Genomic DNA, 23,474 nt, shown 5'->3' with positions numbered 1-23,474 from the left:
ATCATCTCAAGAAATACAGAAGACACATTTGACGAAATCTAATGTCTTTTCATTATAAAAATATTAAGTGTGCTACAAAGAGAAGGAAACTTTCTCAACTCTGATAAAAAGCATCAGTGAGAAACTGATAGCTAATATTATATTTAAGGATCAAAGACTGAATGCTTTCCCCCTAAAATATCGCAAGGATGTCTGATCTTGCAACTTCTATTTAATGGAGATACTAGCCAGGATAATTAGGCAACACAAAGAAATGAAAGACATCTAGATGAGAAAGGAAAAAGTATACCAGCACAGTTTGCAGACATGATTTTATAAGAAATCTTGAGGAATCTACTAAAAAAACCATTAGAATGAATGAGTTCAGCAAGGTTGCAGGATGTAAGATCAATATAAAAAAAAAAAATCAACTGCAATTGTATACACCATGAACATTCAAAATTAAGAAAGTGATTATATTCATAATAGCATCAAGTACTAGGCACAAATGGAACAAAAGGTTTGAAAGATAATATACATAAAAAATTATAAGACACAAAGATGGATAAATCACTCTTCCCAAATTTAAAACCTCCTACAAAGCTATAGCAATCAAGACTGGGCTACTAGTGTAAGGACACACAAATCAATGGAATAGAATTCAGAGTCCAGAAATAAACACATCTATGGCCAATTAATTTTTTTAAATATTATTTTTAGTTGTCAATGGACCTTTATTTTATTTATTTATAAGCAGCACTGAGAATCGAACCCAGTGTGTTGTACGTGCTAGGCAAGTGCTCTATCACTGAGCTACAACTCCAGTCCCCAGTTAGAAGTAAATCTTTCTGACCTTGGATTAGCCATGGGTTTCATAGATACGGTAACAAAAGAACATGAAACAAAAGAAAAAAAGTAGACTTCATCAAAATTAAAATTTTTATACTGTAAACAGTAACATCCAGTAAGGGAATAGACAACCTAGAGACTGGAAAATATTTGTAAATCATTTATCTAATAAAGAACTTATATTCAGAGTATATACAGAATTATTTCAACCAAATAATTTAAAGACCACTCAATTGAAAAGAAGGAAAGAGGACTGAGACTTTTTTTTTTTTCTGAAAAAGATAATGGCCAATAAACCCATAAGAAGATGCTCAACATCATTACTCGCTAGGGAAATGCAATCTAAACTATAATGAGCCATTGCTTCATACTCACTGAAATGGCTATAGTCAAAGGATAGACAGTAACAAGTGTTGACAAGGATGTACAAAAATTGGGACCCTCATACATAGCTGGTGCAAATGGAAAATGCAGTCACTGTGGAAAAGTTTGCAGTTTCTTGAAGTTACACAGTAAACATAGGACCTAGCACTGCTAGATATACACTTGAGAAAGCTGAAAGCATGCCTACACAATACATGTATGCACATATAATGTTATTTAGTAATAACAAAAGTAATGAAGTACTTATTGATGTAACAAGGAAGAACTTTGAAATCATGCTAAGTCATATCTATATGACTGCATTTATATGAAATGTCCAACACAGAAAATAGATTTGTGGATTAGCACTGGATGTGTCAGAGAGAGGGAGAATAGGTAGTGACAGTAAATGGGTATAGGGAAGATCAAAATGTCCAAAATTAGGTGGCAGTCAGTTCCATAACTCAGAATAAACTAAAAAAACAAAACTGAAAACACTTTAAATAGATGAATTGTATATAGGTATGTAAATAATATCTCAAATAGCTATTAAATAAAACCAGTGATGCAATTTATATTCTTTGTAATTAATTAGCTCAAATAACCTTTGTAATTAGTCAAAATTAAAACATTTGTATTTAACTTTAAAGAAAGTGTAAGGAAGACTTCTGGGGCAAATTGGAAGTTGCTTTGCTTTGCTTCAAGATGGCCATGGGGATGTATTTGGAACATCATCTGGACAGTATTGAAAACCTCCCCTTTGAATTATAGAGAAACTTTCAGCTTATGAGGAACCCTGACCAAAGAACAGAGGATGCGAAGGTTGAAACTGACAAGTTGGTAATTGAGTATATAAGTAGCGCCTGCCACCTGAGCTGAGGAAAAATTGACCCTTCTCAGACAGATCCAGGAAGCCTATGGCAAGTGCAAGGAATTTGGTGATGACAAGGTGCAGCTTGCCATGCAGACCTATGAGATGGCTGATAAATATATTCGATGACTGGACACAGACCTGGCCCACTTTGAGGCTGGTTTGAAAGAGAAACAGTTGAGTCAAGTGACTATGGATGACAGCTCTTCTAGCAAAGGCAAAAAGAGCTGGACTCAAAAGGAGAAGAAAGCTGCCCGGGCACGTTCCACAGGGAAAAACAGGGAAAAACCCAAAGCTGCCCAGAAGAAGTTAAAACTTGTGTACATAGTGCTGAGTATGGGATGTCCTCAGTGACCTTCGGCAGTGTCCATCCCTCTGATGTGTTGGATGCCTGTGGATCCCAATGAACCCACCTATTGCCTTTGTCACCAGGTCTCCTATGGAGAGATTTGGCTGTGACAATCCTGATTGTTCCATCAAGTGGTTCCACTTTGCCCGTGTGGGACAGACAACCAAGCCTCAAGGGAAATAGTTTTGCCGACGCTGCTCCCAAGAAGAAATAGACAAGGGCCTTGGAGTCCAACAGTTTCTTCCACATCCCCTGACCTGGGCAAGTGGGCAAAGGAATGCCTGTGTTGGGGCTGGGGGTTCAGGGAGAAGTGGATGGTGCAGTATCATCATCCCTTCTCCTCTCCTCTCCCCATTCCTGGTGCTAAGGCTGCATTCAAAGCCTGGTAGGGAGGGGTGCTGCACCCACTAAAGGTAAGTGTTCTCATTCTGCCCTCCCCCTCACTGGGAAGTGAGCTTGCCCACTGTCCTTCGCCTCCATGCTGAGGTTGGTGCTGTATTTGGGAGGGAGGGTCCTCTTAATTTCCCTTGCTTTGTATTTGAGGACTGGGGAAGTAGCATAGGGCACTCCTCTGGCCCCCTTAATTCTCCTTCCCCTACCCTGTGGGGAGCTAGGTGTGATAAACTTTCTTCTCCATTCTCTTCCTATTTTTTCATGATGGGGATCCTCTGGATCATTTGGGCTGTGGCCCTCATTGAAGGGGCACCCCTTCCTTTGTGCCAAGGGGATTCATCCTGGCTCTGAATGGGAGAGGGGCAAGGTGGAATGCAGATACCTCACATGTAAAAGGAAACTGGGTAGCTAAGTAAATGCTCTGTGTTGGCCTGCTGTGTTAGACACCACTTCAGTACATGTGCCAAGCGTTCTTTTTGCACCCTCTGGGTTGGATAAGAGGTGGGAGGATGACATGCCAGAAGTAGGACAAGGCAAGAAACCTGAAGTAGTACCTGTGCACCAGCATCTGCAGCTTCTCAACCTGGGGAAGGCAACACTGGCTGGAGGGTGTGCCTCACAACTTTGTAAAGTGTGCATCATTCCTCCACAAACATCTTTTACTTAATTTCCAATAAATGATGTATTTGTGTTATATATGTGTACTATTATACTAAATCTTAGCTTGATTTCTTAAACATTAAACAGACAAGACAGATATTTTCTTCCCATTAAAAAAAAAAGTATAAGGAAGCAAATAAGCTACTAATAAACCTATTATCCAGGATGACTTTTCATTCTAAACTTTTTCTAATATCTGTTTAAATATAAAAAGTTCTACCTGTGTGTACAGGAGAAACTAAATAGCCCTACACTGCATTTCCTTTATTCAGTTAAGTCCTGCTGCTATGTCACACACCTTAGTCCCTCAGCTGCCTAGCAGCCCGTTTATGTTTAGGCTGTTTCTACTTTTGCTATCATAGCACTGCAGCTGAGATATTTTCATGTAAAAATCTTTTTGAATTTTGTTAGATTAATTTCTCAAGATGTGGAATCACCAAGTCAAAGGAAGGGACATTTTCTAAAGTTTTCATCATAATCCATGGCCCACTGCTCCATCTGTGCCTATCTACACTGCCCCTGGCAGCACGGGAGCACGCCCATCACACACCTGCCCATACCGTCAATTGGAACAGATCATTTTGTCATTGTGATAGTGAAATAGGTACATCATCTGGGTAGCAAAAGTGATGATCAAAACGACCAAAAGATGATTAATGCTCACTGTACTAATGAAGAAAGTCACGCAACCTTCCTCTTGGTGACTTGGGGTCACAGAAGTCATGACCCTGCAAGTGTGTTCCTTCTGTTGACTCTATCCCTAGCTCTGCCTTAAAAGCAAATCCTATGGACATTGCAGGTCCATCTTTAGGCTCTGCTGTCTCAACCCTCAGCCAAGGGGTCAGCTGCACTGGCCTCCAGAGGTGGTGGCTGGACCAAGCTCTGAGAGGAGGTGGCAGGTTGGGCATTGCAGTCTTTCTTCCCCTCTTCAGTTTGTCCTTTTGTAAAAGCTACATGGGTCACAAAGTTCCTGATCTTAGCAGGACCATCTGTCCAAAGGCTTCCAAAACCTTACCTGAAGTTTGCGAAGTTGCTTGATCACTTCATCCCGAGCTTTGTTCGCAGCCTCAATTTGAGCTTCAAGGTCCTTCAGGTCTATCTCCATTTTCTTCTTTGAAGCAACAGCAAGTGCTCGCTGTTTCCTCTCATCCTCCAGCTCTGCCTCAAGCTCCCGCACCTGATGAACAACATCTGGTTATAGCTGGTTGAAGCCAACAGCCTGTTGCCACTTAAGGCTCTGGTTACTGGGTGAGTAGAACCTCCCGCTACTCTGTAGGAGGTGGTCTGTTACCCTGCCGTCCTTATTGTTAGCAGAACACCTCAGTAGCTGAATTTAGTTCAAAGGATCTCCAAGCAACAACACCCTGTACACACTGTTCCCACTGATTGCTAGGAGGGACACATGAGGAACCAGAGGCCTGACTGAAGATGCAAAGATATGAGACAGTGAGATAATGACTTAACAATCGGGTTGGGACAGACACACAGAAGGCAGGGATTACCTGTTAAGGACCTAGGGGGAAGAGTGGGAATGATCATGTCCTGGGGCCACAGGGGTTACGCTCACCCAGTGCAGGGACTTGTGTTAGGCAGTACTGAGAATTAGGTCTGTAGAGGTGATTGCGGCCAGATTATGGGGGTTTTAAATCCAGGCAGAAACTACATTTGATACATCAGGAAAGAGGCAGGTATCAAAGTTATCTAACAGAGGAGGGTCAAAGTGAAGGCCAGTTCTAGAGTAGAGCGAGAATAAATAAAGGAGGCAAATGTGAGCTGGAGACTGAGGCAGATACAACTTGGGACCCAGTGACAAACCCCAGCTGTCACTCACTCTGGGACTTTCTTCTTTCTGCCAGCTTCTAAGCTATGCAATGGAGATGGGACAATACTCATGCCATTGTGTGAGGGAGACTGACAAAAAAGGGCACTTTATTTTTTAAATGGAATCCTAATGCCTCAGTCACCAATGATGAACTAAAAATGAGGACCAGACTCAAAGACACTGAATTCTAAGTTCTTTGCTCTTGAGTTCCTGGGGCCTTGTCCCTGCTTTCCCTGCTCCACCCAGGGGACTAACAAAGGCCGCAGTGTCCTAAGTGGTGGGCTCGCAGTTTGGAACAAGCACTCTTCATGAATGGAAAGGCGGCTGGAGCGGGGCCACCCCCTTCTGGGAAGGAAATGTTCTGGGTAAGACCAAGAAACCTGGGATGGGAGGTGGCTCAAATGGGCCTCTCCAAGGGGGCCACTCCTGCTCTTGCTTTTGCAGGAGCTGGTGTTGGGGGTGTTGTGGGGGCGGTTAGCAGGGCAGCTGCTTTCACGTAATGCAGAAGCATTTACCTGCTAGCTTTATGCTGCACAGACCTGGTCTATACCTCCAGTCTGGGATAAGAGGCTCCTTAGGTACAGCCATTTCCTTGAGATTTGTAAGTATGGTGGATTTTAAAAATATATCTACAAATTCTTTGACACTCCCCCTTCAAGAGTTAGAGCCTAATCTCTTGCATGTGAACTGGACTTGGTGACTTGCTTCTAATGAACAGAACAGGAAGTGATAGAGTGCGACTTAGCAGACTGGATCATAAAAGGCACGTAGCTTCTTCCTTGCTGGCTGGTCTCCTTGGACCTCTCGCTCTTGGGAAGACTCCCTCTAGGACGCTCAAGCAACCTACGGAGAGGTCCCTGGGCCAATGCTGAGGGTCCTGCCTATACTCAGGAGTGAGGTGGCTTGACTCACTCCTACCTAGCTCATCCCAATAGAGGATGTGCCTCTGCCCAGATCCTGATGGCACCAGAGCTACCACACTGAGCTGCTTTGAATTCCTAGCCCATAGAAACTGGGACATTATAAGCACTGTTTTAATAAGCCAGTAAGCATCTCAAATCCAAGGCTTATTATTATGAACTATCAAAATATCCAGTTAGGTATGTTTTAAAGAAAATTAGAAGTTTAATGCATATTCAGAAAAGTATTCCAATCATAAGAGCTTATCAAAAAAAAAAAAAAAAAAACAAACCTTTATTTTATTTGTTTATTTTATGGAGTACTGAAGATTGAACCCAGGGCCTCATATGTGCTAGGTAAGTACACTGCCACATCCCCCGCCCAGCTTAGCAAATTTTTTTTTTTTTTTTGCAGTGCTGGGGATCGAACCCAGGGCCTTATAGGCAAGCACTCTACCTAGACTGAGCTATCTCCCCAGCCCCAGCAATTTTTTAAAATAAAAAATTTAAATATTTTCTTGTTAAGCGTGATCTAAGGAGGATGTGTGGTGTGAATTGTAGAAATTTGCAGCGTCCTCGAGTCCTGCATGTAGTCCTTCTTTCTTGTACCACACTTCTAAGACACAGAACTTAACAACACATTCTCTTGAGGTTCCACTGAGGGCTTTTCAGTTGGTAAGTAACCTGACTTATTGTTAGCAGTAATGATGTCTGAGAAATAGGAAATCTAAATCTGTTACAATGAAATTCTCAAATGACTGAAAAAACTAATTTTCTTCTATCTAATGTGTCCTAATACAAATAAACAAGAGCTTGAGCCAAAACTGGTGTGGAGAACATGCAGGACCTTGTTCTGGAGGCCTTGCTTCCTTCGACCTACCTGTTTAATCAGCAGGCGCTTCTTTTCCTCATTCTGCTCATCTCTGGTCTGCAAGTCCCTCTCAAACTGGGCCTTCATGGCCTGCATGTTGACCTCCAGGCGGAGCTTGGCGTCTTCTGTGGCCTGGAGCTCATCCTCTAGCTCCTCCAGCTGGGTCCTCATTTCTTCCACCTGCTGCTCTAGGGCCCTCTTAGATTTCTCAAGTTCATGAACCTAAACCGCAGGAAGCATCATGGAAGAGGTTGACTCTTGGCAGAAACACAGGTTAAAGACAGCAGGCTTTGGCCCCTCGGTCACCCTGGCCAGCATCCGACACATGCACACACATCCTTCCCTGTCCCTCCAGGGCTGCTATTCCTCATTTCAGAGATGAAATTTAAAAGTGCAGCATCAACTACTTTATTCACAAGTGTCCTATAATCATCATCCTCTGAGGGCCTTTGAGCTGAGTTTCCATAAAGCCCAAGACCAGAGAAAGTGCAGGCATGTCAGAGGAACCCATGTGATGGCTGGCTGGCCGGCTGCCTGCTGTGTGTGTATTATTCACTCTTTTTTTTGGTACTGGGGATTGAACCCAGGGGGTTCTTTACCACTGAGCTATATCCCCAATTCTTTTTATTTTGGGACAGGGTCTCACTAAGTTGCTGAGGTTCTTAACAAATTGCTAAGGTTGGCCTGGACTTTGTGATCCTACTGCCTCATCCTTCTGAGTCACTGGGATTACAGGTTTGTGCCACCATGCCTGGCTGCGAGTACACCCCTTCCTGCCATAGAAACTGAATGCTTCCATCTCCTGTCCTATTTGATCCTCATGACTTTTTGAGTTAGGCCAGGTGGTGTCATGTGTCCCCTGTGGGGTCCATGACCATGTCACTTCTCACAGGGAGAGCAGAGGAAGACTTAGGACAGGAGAATGCACTTTTTTTAAGCAGTGTCTGGCACTTGAAAGACACCGAGGACATGTTTGTGGGATTAACATGTAGGTGTTGATTATTCTTGGGAAAACCAGTGTGGAACCAACTGTAGAGTTCTTGCTCCACATCTAACTGTGTAATCATGGTCATTTCATGGGTAGCTTCTTCTTGTCTAGGGGGCTGGTTCCCTTGGCACCGGGATGTAGGAGACCCAGCAGGAAAGTAGGACAGTCTTCCTTCATTTACATTGAGGCCAGACAGCTGGCATTCTGTGAAAATGAGAACTTCCCTTCATACAGCTTCATATAGGGCTTCATGCTTTTCAAAGCAGATACAGTAACTTCTCGGGGACACCTGAGAACACCTGGCCTAGCTAGGGCCCGTGTAATGTCCATATGACAGATGAGGACACTTAGAGGTCAGCATGGAATCTAGTGGAAGAGCCAGGCTGAAACCTTGGCTTTGAAGGCCAGGCCCAGGTTTCTTTTGCTACCCTCAGTGTGTCATGTAATAAGGGAGGGAAGGATGTGGGGTAAATAAGCACCAAGGCTCCTGTGGAAGATGTATGCACTGGAAAGAAGTTCAACAGAAATTTCTAAACTCTGAATAAACCCCAAAGCCATGAAAGCAAACACTGAGCCTCCCTGGGTAGCCAGGTGTAAGGGAGCTGTCACTTCAACAACTGTGCAGAGAGTTCCCACTACCCTCAACCGCAGGGACCATGAGGTACCTTGGTTTGTTTAGTAACTACTGGTGACTGTAGAACACTGGAATTCTGTTGTTAAAAGGTTCCCCCTACCTGGAAGGAGTCAAGGCAAGGAGGGTCAGTGAAAGTGCAAGAATAGAGTCTGACCACCTGCCATGCTTGCTGTAAGAGTGCCAGGTCTGGCTTGGCATAGATAACAGAGAAAAAACACGAAGGAACACCTGACACCTGGCCCCAGAGACTTCAGCACCCTGTTCACACACAAGCTGAAGCTCTCCTAGGACTTTACTGTGGGCCTGCACTTCTAGGTCCTCCAGGCCTGCAGAAGCCTCCACCCTGGGGCTACTCTTCCATGCAGCTGGCAGGCGACTTACGTTCTTCCCCACGTCATCTTTGGAGCTCATCAGGTCTTCCATGTCTGCTCGGAGCTGCTTGTTCTGCCTCTCAAACTCCTCCTTGGCCTCTAGGGCTTCCTCCAGGGCCCGGGACAGGGACAGGGCTTTGGTTTCTTTCTCCCTGGCCTCTGCTTCAGCCCGGTCCCGCTCTTCTGCATAGCGAGCAGAGATGTTCTTCTCTTCTGCTAACAGCTGTGTGGAAAGGTGTAAGGGAATAGTAAAGACAAAAACAGCATTTGCTATGAATCTGGCTTGCCACTAAGAATGTTACCACAGGTCAAATATCCCTAATTTAAACACCTAACTAGTGCTGACATGATGCCACAGTGGAAAATTTCACACCTACCCTCATGTGATGGGTTGCAGTCAAAATGCAGGTGCACTAAGCACATCATGTGCAATTATTCAGGTCATCGGTATAAAATGTATGTGAAACATACATGAATTTCATTACATGTGGATCCTGTCTCTAATAGATATCTCATTAAGCAGATGCAAATATTCTAGAACTGGGGAAAGTCCTCAATCTGAAACATCTTTCATCCTAAGCCTTTCAGATAAGGAATACTCAACCTGTCCTACATTCTGGCTATTCTCCTATTTCCTTTTACCTTTTGCTTTTCTATTTTCCAATTTTTATACAAATATGTATTATTTTTCATTGCCTTTGAATAGGCAAACATTGTTTTAAACCAAAACAATAAAAGTGAGAGTTTTATGGGGTGGGGGTAGGGGGAGGCAAGGTGAGGAGTGGGCTTGGGCTGGGGACGGTGCAGGCCTCCCACCTGATCGAACTTCTTCTGCTTCTTCTCCAAGTTGGAGACGATCTGGCGCTGGTGGTCCAGGTCCACCGTCAGGTCGTCGAGCTCCTGCTGCAGGCGGTTCTTGGTTTTCTCCAGCTTGTCATAAGCCAGCGCCTTCTCCTCCAGGCGCTGGCTCAATGCCTCCACGTCCTTAAGAAGCTTCTTTTTGGCTTCTTCCAAACTCTCAATTGTTCCCAAGTCATCGTCTACTTTCTTCTTGGTGTCAGCCAACTAGGCATTGGGTAAGGAAAAATGAAAAGGTCAATGTAAAGAACTCAACAGTTTTGCATTTGAGGGGTACAAGTATTTTGGTTTTTAATATTATGAATCAACTCTACATAATTTTAAATCAAAGGAATCTTAGACTATAGCTTAATTCCTTAGCTAACAATCTGTACAATGATGACTGGATTAGACCTTGCGTAGTGCCATCACCCCATGTCTTTAAAGGCCTCCAGCATTATGATGAGCAGAGGATATCAGCACTTGGCTGGGTCACAGAAAAAAACATGTAACAGGCTTAATTTAGTACAACCTAGTTAAATGCCCCAGTTGGAGTTGAAACAGTCTGCACAACAGGTATACTAGCTGCTAAGGGTGCACATCTAGGCCACACTGTTCCCTAAAGAAGACACACACCTGGGACTGCAGGGCCAACACCTGCTTTTCCAGGTTCTTCCTGGCCTCCTCTTCCTCCTCCTGCTGTTCTTGAAGACTGTTTTTCTCCTCTTCCAGTTGCCGGATCCGACTGCTCAGGTTCAGTTTTTGGCGTGTTTCCTCCTGAAGGAGCTCCTGTTTGTTGGTTTAAAAAGTTAATACTTAAGTTATATTAATTGCCTGAGTTTAATCCTTAGCACCACAAAAATATAAATATAAAAAAATTTAAGAATCACTAAAACAAAAATTTCATGTCATAAACAAAAGTTTCAATGGATGAGAAATACCCAGTGATGTTAATAAATGCAAATGAATTAAAAATACACGATAGTTTTGTAAAAGCTCTTAACCCAAATATTGCTTCAAGCTGGTACTTGAAGCTGAGGTACAGGTCAGGGCCCTGCCTCTTCTTCCTGTAAGCCCACATGCCCTGAGTGTCAGTCCCCTCTAGAATCTCTACTTCTCCACTCCCCTGCCCTTGTTTCGGTTCAGGAGCCTGGCATTGCTCACTAGGATAACCTCCCCTTGATTATTTTGTCCTTTCTATCTTCTGCTAAGTTAACTTCTCCAAAGTTTAAGTGCAAACATGTCTTTCCTGTTACTTTCAGACTTGAAAGTTTTTGAAGGCATCACAGTGCTTTCTGTGATTGGCTCTTATTAACCAGGATGTGTTTTGTCACAGCACATACCCTGATTACACTGAACTTCTCCCACTTAGCCTAATTATTCTGCTTCCTATTGGTCTGAGATCTTTACTCTGTATCCCTAGTACCTAGCAAATGAACACTTACAAACACTTGTAAATTTAATAAAGATGTAAAACTTCAAGAAAAGAAAGAGTCACATTATTTTCAATTAACTTGCAAATGACATAGAAACATCTCAAACAGAAGACTGACTACAACTCTTACCAGTATAATAAGCAAGGACCAACCTTTCCTTTTACAAAAGGGACTGCTTTTCTTAGGTCAGCATAATGAAATTTCAACCATAATAAAATTTTATTTAAAATGGTGCAATAAGACCACTGTTGGGGTATACCACTGGCAGAGCAGTGCCCATGAATGTTGGCTAGTACTGCCTCCCAGGCCACCCACATGGCTGCAGGACACAGGAGCTGAGGCTTCTGTGAGATGCTGAACCTCAGTGGAAATTTCCTAAGTAGCAAGGCTGGTTACAGAGCAAGATGGTCTCAGCACCAGTATAACACAAAATTAGTAAAAGGTGATGTTCAAAAGGCAATTCTGGAACTGCTGTATTTCATCAGCTTATATATTATAGAAATGTCAGTTATTACTAAAAACCTTCACCCCCCCCCCCCCCCGAATACCTGTGTATCCTGTAGTTGAGACTCGAGACTAGCTGCATCCTTAGCAAATTTAATACCCTTCTTCTCTGCTTCTTCCAGAAGGGTTGAGACATTATCCAACTCATTCTGCAAGGAGGAGTAAAAGACTGGATTCAATTCAATTTGACAAGTAAAGTAAATAAAAAGGATCTAGAATCACAGCTCTTCAACAGATCACAAGTAGAGCAGTGTTTGTGGGGTGTGAACTTGAAACTGCCAAACTCAATTAAGGAAGACTTTCACCACCTCTGAGTCTGTTGCCTCTAAAGAGTGCTCAAATAAGTAGGTGCTGATACCTGCCCTCCCAGACATCTCATTACAGGGTCACCCTGCTGACAGGCAGGGAGAAGGACAATGATGGGGTGGGGGTGGGGGGTTCTTCCTAATGCAGTAGACTACCTGGCTTTACTTTCATCACAAAGAGACAAAAATGACATCAAGTCCTTTAAAAGAATGACCGCTGTCCTGTGTTAGGAGCCCAGCAGATTTTACTCGGTCCTTTCCATACCAAGATGCATTAGGCATCTGCTTTGGGAAAAGCAAAATACACATTCTTATTGAATTTGAAAACTTTAAGGGACTCAAATTTTAATTCTAGTAGTTAGTCACAAGTTCTTTTAGCTTTTAAAAATCTGGTATTATAAATTCAACATGAATATTTATTTAGCCATTTTAATGGTCAGATTTGAGGAGTAATGTTAATATTTGTTTTTCTGCCTCAATGATAGCTCTGAAATATTTTAGAAAACCTAAAACATTTTAGAAATTTGCCATGGTATAAGATGACTTTTAACTTGTGAGGACAGTGGGTATAGAAAGAAGTAGAGGGGCTCAGAAAGGAAAGTACCCCTCATTCTTGTTTGTCCTCTGTCAGGTTAGTAAAGGGAAAGTGTGTGGAGGACACATCTGTACGTGGAGCACAAGCCAATGGTGTTTCTACTGTTACTCTTTTTTTCTTTTTTTGAGCAATAGCCCTCACAGAGCTCACACTTCACCAGCCCTGGGAACAGTGTGGTGGGGAAGGGCTCTGGAGCTAAGTGAGACCCACTGTCTGCCTTCAACCCAAGCTCTGCAAACTGCTAGCAGTCACCTGAAGGAGGCAGGTCCTTAGCTTTGTGGAGCCTCAGGTTTCGCACCTATCAGAGGGGGCTGTTTGGTGTGAGGATTAGAGGGGAGAGGCACATACAGGAGAGCCTAACATATGCCTAGTGTGGCTCAGGGGCCCAGTTGGTCACTTCTGTGGCTTCTTTGATGTTCTCAAAGTTCATAATACAGTTTTTAAGATCTTCCATTTTAGGAATATCTTTCCAGATTTGTGAAAGTGCGTGCGCACACACACACACACAAATTTCAGTGCAATGCATGTTAACACAGCAGGCCCAAGAATGCTCTCCTTAGAAAGGCCTGCTTGAGTTGTCCCCTAGCTGGAATCTGGGAACTTGGACTTTGGGAGGGCTCCCACCATTCCCTATGTGGTAGGTGTGGCCCTCTGTGTCTAAGCTGTTTGTGCAAATGGCATTGGTTGTGCTGAACCCCTGCTTTCCTTCTGGGAGTCTCTAGTCTTGGAATGTGTTGGGCAAAGTGCTTCTGTGACCAGCCACAGTAACAATCTGACACAGCATCTCTAACAGGGTCATGATGCTGCTGGAGGAACTAAGTGCATCTGTGTGACTGCACTGGAAAGGATTCGTGCCAGTGCCTACCTGGTTTTGAGTACCTTGACCCAGGGGCCCTTTGCCTTTACTGAACTTGCTATGTGTCCTTCCACCATAATATACCACTGCCACAAGGAGGGCCAGATGCCAAGACGTACGTGTCCTCCTAGAGAATCACTGAACTGGGCTGGTCTTAGGCCTCTTACACAACAAGGCTAAATCTGTGTCTAGCCTTAATTATTTCCCTTGGATAGATGACATTTTTTTTTTTTTAATTTTTGTTTCTTTATTTTTACAGACTGCATTTTGATTCATGATAAATGACATTATTTGGACACAATGGTATTCACAGTTTTAAGGCTAGTGATATATAACTGTTAACTGTCCTCTAGAAAAAAGGTCGTACTAATTTATACTTCACCTGTGTATAAAACCCGGTTTCTTCTGATCTTCACCATTACTAGTCTGACTCCTACCCATTGCTCTTACTCTTTTATCTACAAGACTAAAGGAGAAGGTGAAAATGTGCTTAAAACCATTCAAAGAACTATAGCCACAATTCACAGTAGCACTGGTGAGGTTACAGCCAAGTCATGTTATCTTATTTTTAAAGATTATTTACTTTCATCAAAGTAACATACACTAGGGATACCCAAGAGTCGATGAACTTATTTGTGATGGTGATTTTCAGGTTTATAATAGCACATTAGCTGTGGGTCCCTTGAGGTCCCATGGGTAAAAAGGCTACACTATGGACCACCCAGGGTCACAGTGTTCCAGCTTACCTGGAGTTTACTTGCTTTCTCAGCCAGCTCCACCCTGAGCCTGTCACCTTCTGAGACCTTGGCGTGGAGTTCCTGGACTTGGGCATCGAGCTTCTTCCTTTTGTGCTCAGACTCAGCCTTGACCTGCTGCAGCACCTTAACCTCACATGCCAGCTCCTTGTTGTCTGTCTCCAGTCCCTGCTTGTTCTTCTCCAGATTTGCTTTGAACTTGGGGAGGGGAAGGAAAAATTACCGGTCATTTTATAACATTCCATTAAAAAGCACTGTTTTTTTGTTTTGTCTGCAGAATAGTGCCTGACACATAGCCTGCAGGCAACATGTCTTAAATGAATGAATGAAAACACCTGTTGTTCTCTGAGTGGCAAAGTTTTTATGTGAGGAACAGTCTGTCCACACTGCTTGGGATGATAGATACAGATGTCCAGGGCTCACTGCACTATGTAATCATCTCTCTCCGTGCAAGGTGGGGGAACCAAACGGCCCATATGCAGGAACCAAGAGTATTGCTACTTTAAAGAAAAAAATTTAAACTAACATCAGTAAGCACTTTGGTGCAGGGGTGTTTGCAACAGGGTGAGTCTCTGAGGACTGCAGTAGGGAGGAGCTGGGGTATAGTGGGGATGGTCATTCAGGGCTCCGAGGCCTGACTGCTTGGCTTCTGTCTGCCTTTCCACCTCCTAGGTGTGTGACCTTGGCTTAGTTTCCTCATGCTGCTGCGCCTCAGTTTCCCTGTCTTTTAAGAACAAGAGAGTGTACTCTACAGTGCTATAATCTAGACTAAAGAAGGCAACACATGCAGGGTACTTAGCACAATGATGTCATGACACGCACTAATATAAATGTTCAGCGTTACAAGGAGGTGAGTAGTCAGGCACAGAGAAGAAAGGCAGAAACCACACAAAGCACAGAGGCATGAAGGAAAGGATGATGGTGGGAAACAAGGATGAAGAAGGTAGTCTGCAAAGGATGGTTTGAGCTGGAGGAGGGTAGAGAAGTGTGAGCAGAATGGAAACCCTTGAGAAACAGCAGGGGGATGACAAAGTGAATGGCAGTGATGTGTTTGGTGGCTGAGATGAGAGCAGAGGCAGAAGGGACAAAAAGGGAGAGATGCATATAAGGACCACTTGAAAGGGAACATCACCGGGTCTGTGACCTACTGGCAGCAGATGAGTGACAGGAGAATGACTGGGAACCCATTCAAGGCATCTGAGCTAAGCCGCTGGGAGAACGATGAAGTTAGTGCCACAGTGGGGAGGAGGATGGCTGTGGTTTGAGGTGGAAGCTGGACCCAGCCAGTTCCTTTACAAAGACAAATCAAGGGCATAAGCTTCTCTCTCTTGGTAAGTAGTGTACTTTTGAGAAAGCACCTGCACCTAGGAGCCACTGGTTCCCCTCAGCCCACTTCAGTGCTATGCAAAGGCTGGACAGTACAGGACTAAATGGACAGCTGAGTAGGAGGTGGGATCAGTTGATGGTGGATTTTCTCTGGGACATGGGCAGGTGGCAAGGTCCCCTACCCTTTTAGCCTGTTCCAGTTGCTCAGAGAGTTCCTCCAGTGCTGTTGCATGTCTTTGTCTCATGTCCTGTATTTGAGCTTCATGGTTCTTAGTTTCTTCCTCAAGAGCCTTCTTCAGCTCTGCCACTTCCTGTTCCCGTTTTGTGCTAGAGAAATATTTATAAAGAGCAATCAGAATCAGCTAACCAATTACATTAGAACACATTTTTAAGAGTCATTTTCGTTTTAAATCTTATAGCAATTCCTCTGATGAATACTGGACATGCTATTTTCCAGGAAGCTGGCACATCCATTACTGTGATATCAGAAATCCTTCTAGAAGCACTGTAACTTCCATCCCATGTCTAACTTACAACTGAGACACAGTGTGATATCCCTAAGAGTCTTCACATTGTTCTGGGCAGTCTGGTTTCACTAAAGTCACAAACTGGTTAACACAACAAGCTCAACTACCAGCTCCAGAGTCAGCAGACTCGATAAAACTAGAAAGAGGTTAAATCCTGAAGAGCCTTGTACGAGCCAAATAAATCAGGCCTACACCATGCCAAAAGCAAGCCTCTTTCTCACAGTCTATGTGAAGCAGCCAGTAAGCTAACATACTCCCCAAACTCTATCAGGAAATGGCTTACGGCTGGGGAGGAGGCATCATCTTTTGAAGGGAGAGGAAGATTACAAAGCAGGTTGAAGGGTCACATTCCTGGTTAAGAAAGGATCTCTGGTGTGTGATAGGAGGACATGGCAGGTAATAAGAGCATAGAATATGAACGTTCTGAAGTTCTATTTAACTTGCATTTAACAAGTGTGAAGATCACTTTAGTAATAAATACCTCATCTAGTTGGGCACAGTGGTTCACGCCTGTAATCCCAGCAGCTTGGGAGGCTGAGGCAGGAGGATTTCAAGTCCAAAGTCAGCCTCAGCAATTTAGCAAGGCCCTAAGCAACATAGCAAAACCCTGTCTCTAAATAAAACATAAAAAGGGCTGGATGTGACTCAGTGGTTAAGCATCCTTGTCAATCCCTGGTACAAAAAAAAAAAAAAAGGAAATACCTCATCTATAGCACACAAAGGGCAACACAAATAACAAAGTTATTTTTCTAAGTAAAAGTGAATTAATTCACCCCCCCATCACTAACATTTTTTAATTCATCAAGTTGAGTACCTTAACTAAGCACACAACTTGATAAAGGTAGAAACGGGTCTGGGGATGAAGCTCAGTGGTAGAATAAGCATGAGAGCCCTGGATTCCACCGCCCAACACTGGAAACAAAACAAAGCAAAAAAACTCCCAAAACTCAAAACCACCCCTGCTAAGACTTATATTAGCACAGTTTCACTTGCTGTAAGCTCATAATAATCCTGAAGCACATCACTGGCAAACTTGCTTTATACTTTAAACCACATAACCAGTTAGAAGGGTGACTCACACACATGATTCCTGCATGGACACATTTTCCCTCCCTTTACCAAGGGAGCAGTGAGCTCCAGAGGCTGAGATCACTGCTGAGAGAAAGGGCCACAAGCAGCTGCCAGCTCTGTGGTCACATGTAGTCCAGACAGAAGGAATCACTAAAGAGCCTTTGTGGCCCAAACTAGCTCAGCCACAGTTTCCACTGGCTCGGCAAGAGGTCAAAGACACATGGTCTGGCCTGCCCTCTGCAAGTCTTCCCTCGAGATTTCTTCAGTTCACCCTGGTGGTCTGTGTTTTCCTTCGTCAGACTTCCATGATATCCTCCCTGCTTTCAGTTCATTATCTTTCAGGTGAAGTTTAGCTCCTGATCCCTGTTTGAATCCAAGAGTCAAAGGAATCCTTCACCTTATTTCTCTCCCACAATTCTCTTTAGTCTTTCATCATAAGTCCTAAAGAGATTTAAAATGCCAGTGAGTCCACAGAAGAGGATTTGATTCGCTGAGCACCATTACTTTTATGTTAATCATGAGATACACAATTCAGAGAAGAACTGGAGGATAGGCAGGGGTGGCCCGCATGTTCTGATAGTTCTTTCCAAGAGGGTAGTGCACACTTGAGCCACAAGGGTCTAATTCTTAAAACCGAATTAATGAGTGATCCAGGTGAGCACAGGCATGATTTTGATGAATATGCACACATACCCCTTGCAATTTTCTAATTTTTATTTCTGCAGGAATTGAATAGGAAAAATGCTCAGAGCCTTTTTTTCTACTATGGTCAAAAGCCCAGCTGAGTGTGGACATTTCCACCAAGTCTAGTTCAGTGGTTAACAGGTTTTTAAAAAGCAGATCTCTGAAAGAGAAGATGAGGACTTAAAAATTACGAACAGCAGCAATTCTGATAAAGCAGGTTGAAAGCCTCTAAACTGGCTCGGAGGTGCTGACTGACTCTCTGGGAAACTGGGTGAAACAACACCCAACCAGCCTCCCCACTGCAGCTGGAGTTGTACATGTTCATGGCTCAAATCCCAGACACCGTTCCTAGGCTTGCCGTCTCTGTTTCTTCATCCTAGTACTCCTGATGCCCTGGCCTGACCTCAGTCTCACAGCTCCACTCAGCTGACCTGCTCCATGATGTCACTCTCTTCACGCCCAGATTTCCAACTACTGGCTGGACCCAGATGATCACATCTGGCCTTTTGGGATAAGAGCTGGCTTTTGCCACGGCACCTCTGCCCTGTGCACACCTCACAGACCTGTTCTCACCCTTCTTTTTATCTTTGCACCTGCACTCCTTCCTTCTCACATTTGCCTATCATTGTTCATGATAAATGCTTCTGCCAGCAGGCGCCTGACCATGGCTGTATCTGCTCTCTGTGTTTATCTCACCTCTCCCTCTACATCTCTTCCTCTCTCTACATATAGCCACCCCTCTGTCCTTGCCTGGATGTCAACCACTGACCTTGGATTTCTACCCACATCTCACTCTGGGCCCCTCCTGCTGGGCTACCTGCTGCCCTGGGCGGTACTCCTACCCATCAGCTGGTTTGTTTCTAACCACTGCTATTTGATGACCATTCCACCTGCCACCATTCCATGGAGGGAGAAAGGTTCTCAGGATGATATCCTAAAGCCAAACCCACCACGTTCCACAGTGCGCCAGCACATCCCTGTGTCTACAGGAGTGGGGAGGAGCTGATAGAGGAGGAGGTGAAGTGAGGTGCCCCTCCACTCACCGCAGTTCCTGCTGAGCTGCTGTGGTATCCAGAGTGTCCTCCAGCTCTGTTTTCAGAGCTTCCAGTTCCTCACTCAAATCCCTTTTCTGCTTTTCCGCCTTGTTCCGTGAAGCCTTCTCAGACTCGAAGTCTTCTTGAAGTTCAGCGATTTGAGCCTGTAGTTCTCGCACAACCTTAAGAGCATTGTTCTTATGTAGTGTTTCATCATCACCTCTGTTAAAACACACAGGCAGAAAGATACTCAGAATGGCACTTGGATGGGCTGTGTCCACCCTCTCCATAGGGGATACTGGTCCCACCTCCCTCTTCCCCAGGGCCTGTACTGAAGCAGCCACTGGGGCTCATAGCAAGTCCTTGGGTAAATGGTCTGTGGAAGGCCCCAAAGCTAGCCATGGGAATCAGCATTAGAATCCAGCTCAGCCCTGGATAATGGGCTATAATTCTCCAACAAAAGGGGAGACAATCTCACTTTAACAATTAGAATGTTTTAAAATGTCTCTGCTATGAAATGTGATTATGGAACATTGATGGAGGGAAGAGTCACCAGCCTCGCGTGAACCCAAAGATTCAAGGACAATGCATGAATTCACAGAAGAGAAAGGTATGCCACCTTTATGCCGGCTGCCCGCCACCTGTCTCTCTATAGTGTATATTTTTACTCATATGTATGGTTTAAATATTGGTAGGTTTTTCTGATAGGGAAGAGCTTCGGTGTTTGAGGTGAGGGAGGGGCAAGCTGACAGTGGCTGATGAAGAATTTAATTCATTTTATTACAAATAAGAAAAACTCAGCTCTAAATGAAAAAGCAGTTGATCTGACCAGAGTGCCAGTTGACAAGGGCCAGAGAAAACTTTTTGTTAAAAGATGTTCTTGATTATATCATAAATTAAACTTTAAGTTCTCTATCTGTGTAGTCAAATAGTTATTCCTAAAAAAGAAATAAAATACTAGATAGAAATATGTTGACTCTATGATTTACATTAAAAAACCAAATGGTTTAGAACTAAGTATTGGATTGTACAGAACTAGGAGGAAATATCATTTCTCAAAAGTGATTTCCTCTGAAGTTCCAAAACATACTACAGCTAATCTGTAGTGTACAGAAAATAAAACATTTAATGTGGTAAGATAATTTGTTCTGGTGTGAATTTCCCAGGATTTTGTGATATGACTAATCATTTTTAAGTACTAATGTTGAGAATGGGTTATAAGATCTTGCTGTCCTGGCACAAATTATGCACTCCTGGGTTTTTCATGAACTTACACTATACCCGATAGTAACTGACCACGCCTCACTCTCCTGGGATTTCCCTATGCTCCCAGACTTGTGGGAACACAAGCCCACAGCAGACGGCGCCATGCCAGAGTGTGGTGGCAGAAAGCAGACCTGGCCAGCGCGCCCTGCAGCTCCTCCTCCTTCTTGGCCAGCTGGATCTTGAGCTCATCGACCTGAGCCTGGAGCTCCGCGATCTGGTCCTGCAAGTCAGTCGTTTCACCATCAAGTTTCCTTTTGGCCTTTTCCAGTTCCTGACGGGTCTTCTCTTCCTTCTTTAAGCGTTCTTAAAGGCAAGATAGAAGAAGCCCTTCAACACACTATGTGACCCACACCCCACAAAGAGACTCAAAATTTGACCTGAACAAAGTTGAGAATAAGCCATCTTGGGCAACACTGCATAACTGCTCACTCATTTGAAACTCATCAAAATCAAACTGAGGTGGGATAAATTAGCCAGAAATATATTTTTTAAAATATATTTTTAGTTGTAGATGGACACAATACCTTTATTTTTATGCAGTGCTAAGGATTGAACCCAGTGCTTCACATGTGTTAGGCAAGGGTTCTAACACTGGGCGACAGCCCCAGCCCCTTGAAGTAGAATTTTAAGAAGGAAATGATGGAGTCTAAGGATATCCTCACTTGAGAGTAAACCTACACTGTAAGAGCTAACACGATCTGGAATCTTCTCACTTCAAATCCATCGCTGCACCCAGATCTGGAAAGGAGCTGAGCAGGTGCTAGAGCTGTGTTGGCAACTGCCTGACCTCCAGTCCTGTTATGGTGGGAATCCCTGGTTTGAATGGAGAAGGCTGCTGTCTCCAGGCACTGGGGGAGAGGAATAGGCAGAGAGGTCTATGTACCTTCCCTACCCTCCCCTCAAAAGCTCTTCAGGGGCTCCTTAATTTAGGGTAGTGGCCTGTTCGGTTCACATGTGTTCTTCATGACAAGGCAGCCTGTGTACCTTATGCTCTCCAGCAGGATGTGCTCATCTCCTGAGTGGATGACACAAGTATCATAGGCTAAGTGATAAGTGGGAAAAAGGTGGGCATAGCTGCTTTATGGGCACCTCCTTAGCAGAGGAACAATGTATGGCTAAAAATGGTTTATGAAAATAATTTCATGCTGACATTTTTTTGTCAATACTAAATAAACAAAAACCCAACATGAAATCCAAATTTAAAAAACAAACAAACAAACACAGCTTCTCCCTCTCGCCCCCATCATAAAAAACATTGAGAAAGCAAGTGGGTGTACCTCTGCAGGACCCTGAATAGAGCTGTACGACATCAGCCAGTTCTTTTTTTTTTTTTTTTAATTGTAAACAAATGGGATACATGTTGTTTCTCTGTTTGTACATGGAGTAAAGGCGTACCATTTGTGTAATCATAAATTTACATAGGGTAATGTTGTTTGATTCATTCTGTTATTTTTTTCCCTTCCCCCCACCCCTCAGCCAGTTCTTCAGTCCTCTGCTTGGTGACACCATCACTAGCTGCTGATCCCAAAAGGGTTTCACATGCTCTTTACAACTTCAAGCCTGTTATTTCGTTTGTAGCATCCTAATCCTGTCATTACTTGTGCCATTAGAGTGACACACGATTACCCTCAGTGGTTCTTCCTCTGCCCTGCCAGTTTCTGTGTGAATGGTCAGTCCCTTCACGAAGCAAACACTAGGCACATCAGTGCAGTTTTTAGATCAAACACACAGAAAGTCCAACATCAGATTCAAAATTAACTTAGATTCCAACCTTTCCATCAAAGGGCAATATCTTTTACCACAGTACCAAACTTAACAAAGTAAAACCATTTCAATGCTATTTCATTAATACTAAGTGGCTAGGCAAAATGAAATAACTGATAAAAGATCCACTTCAATAACGAACCCAGGCTGAAGGCCCTGACTTAGATGTCACTGTACGTACTTTCTGACTACATGTTCTGATTAAAGTAAAATCTCAGCTCTGGCACAGGCTCATCCTGATGTTCTCTAGCCCCACACACTGACCTTCTAAATCCGAGATCATTACTTCTTGCTTGTTCCTGATTTTGGCTAAGTTTTTTGCCTTCTCTTCCTCTTCAGCCAGCTGAGAGGAACACTCAGCAATGCGATCTTCCATGAGTTTCTTTTCCTGAGTGGAAAAAATTGTTTCAGAAAAAGCATTCAAAATAGCAGCTTGGGTTTGGTATTATTCAGAAAAGTCCACTTTCTTGGACTAGGGAGAGTGATACTGACATTGCCTTCCCAACTGACTGTACCCTGCCCTTGGCAGCCAGGCTCCCTCATCTGCTGCCCACCCCAGCCTGAGTCCCACTCAAGTTCTGGATGAATTGGGCTGGCACAGATGGGAGCAATTTGGCAGTTGAGTGCTCAACATGTACAAAATGCCCTGAGTCGATAGTTTAAAAGATTACAGAGGTATTTGGTGGACTTAAAAAGCTAAGGAGTGCCTATGTCTTTAGAACTCTAGGCAGGTCGAGACAGAGAAAATTACATAAACGGACCTAAAAATCTTGTTTTTTTAAAAAATATTTTTGTAGTTGTCAATGGACCTTTATTTTATTTATTTATATGGGGGTGCTGAGAATCGAATACAGTGCCTCACGCATGCTAGGCAAGTGCTCTATCACTGAGTCACAACCCCACCCCAGATCTTGGGAATTTTGTTTGAGCACACATTTAGTAAGTTTGGTATCAACACAGATGCACTCAGGTCTCTAAAATCTGCTCTTCATGAAAATAGTCTCTTACTTTAATAAATTTGGAGTTTTGGTCCTCAAGAAGCAAAATTTCCTCTTCCATCTTCTTGATTTTAGCCTCTGCTGTCACCTTCTCCAGCTGCAGCTTCTGCCGAGCCCCCTCTTCCTCATCCAGTTGCTCTTCCAGGTCCTGGCAAAGGAGAACCATGGTCAGTCTCCCCGTTTCTTTCACCACAGTCAACTACATATTAGATGCACTATAATGAAATACTTGCATTTGATTCTCCAATGACATTTTAAAAATGAGAAACATTTCTACCTTCTACAAGTACAAACTGGGTCAACCCTTTTGGAAGCCAACAAGGCAAAATATAGCAAGCTTTGAAAAATGGGCCTTTAAAAAAAAAAAGTGGGGCCTTTCTTTTAAACATTAATTTCAGGGAACTGTCAGATGTGATTTGTATAAAAAGTGTTATTTGTAACAGTGAGGCATTATGAACTTGTACAAA

At 43.5% G+C, this 23,474-nt stretch overlaps 1 protein-coding gene and 1 pseudogene across 5 annotated transcripts in view; one reads left to right on the top strand and one right to left on the bottom strand.

Annotated features, from left to right (window-relative positions):
• MYH10 (myosin heavy chain 10) overlaps positions 1–23,474 on the bottom strand; it is a 151,632-nt gene that overhangs the window by 9,947 nt on the left and 118,211 nt on the right. For all 4 annotated transcript variants that reach the window (XM_079133067.1, XM_079133068.1, XM_079133069.1 and 1 more), the window contains 12 exons: positions 23,018–23,155; positions 22,274–22,397; positions 20,377–20,548; positions 18,989–19,201; positions 15,846–15,990; positions 14,329–14,535; positions 11,871–11,975; positions 10,523–10,675; positions 9,866–10,114; positions 9,060–9,272; positions 7,066–7,278; positions 4,480–4,641 (listed from right to left, as the gene is read on the bottom strand). In XM_079133067.1, the coding sequence (XP_078989193.1) occupies positions 4,480–4,641; positions 7,066–7,278; positions 9,060–9,272; positions 9,866–10,114; positions 10,523–10,675; positions 11,871–11,975; positions 14,329–14,535; positions 15,846–15,990; positions 18,989–19,201; positions 20,377–20,548; positions 22,274–22,397; positions 23,018–23,155 (2,094 nt within the window). The remainder of the gene's footprint in view (positions 1–4,479; positions 4,642–7,065; positions 7,279–9,059; positions 9,273–9,865; positions 10,115–10,522; positions 10,676–11,870; positions 11,976–14,328; positions 14,536–15,845; positions 15,991–18,988; positions 19,202–20,376; positions 20,549–22,273; positions 22,398–23,017; positions 23,156–23,474) is intronic.
• On the top strand, positions 1,897–3,879 carry LOC306657259 (inhibitor of growth protein 4-like; annotated as a pseudogene). The gene has a single exon. The product of its transcript is annotated as an inhibitor of growth protein 4-like (transcript).

This window comes from Sciurus vulgaris (assembly GCF_902686455.1).
Source record: "Sciurus vulgaris genome assembly, chromosome: 3".
NCBI lineage: Eukaryota > Metazoa > Chordata > Mammalia > Rodentia > Sciuridae > Sciurus > Sciurus vulgaris.
This window is presented reverse-complemented; position numbering and strand designations above follow the sequence as displayed.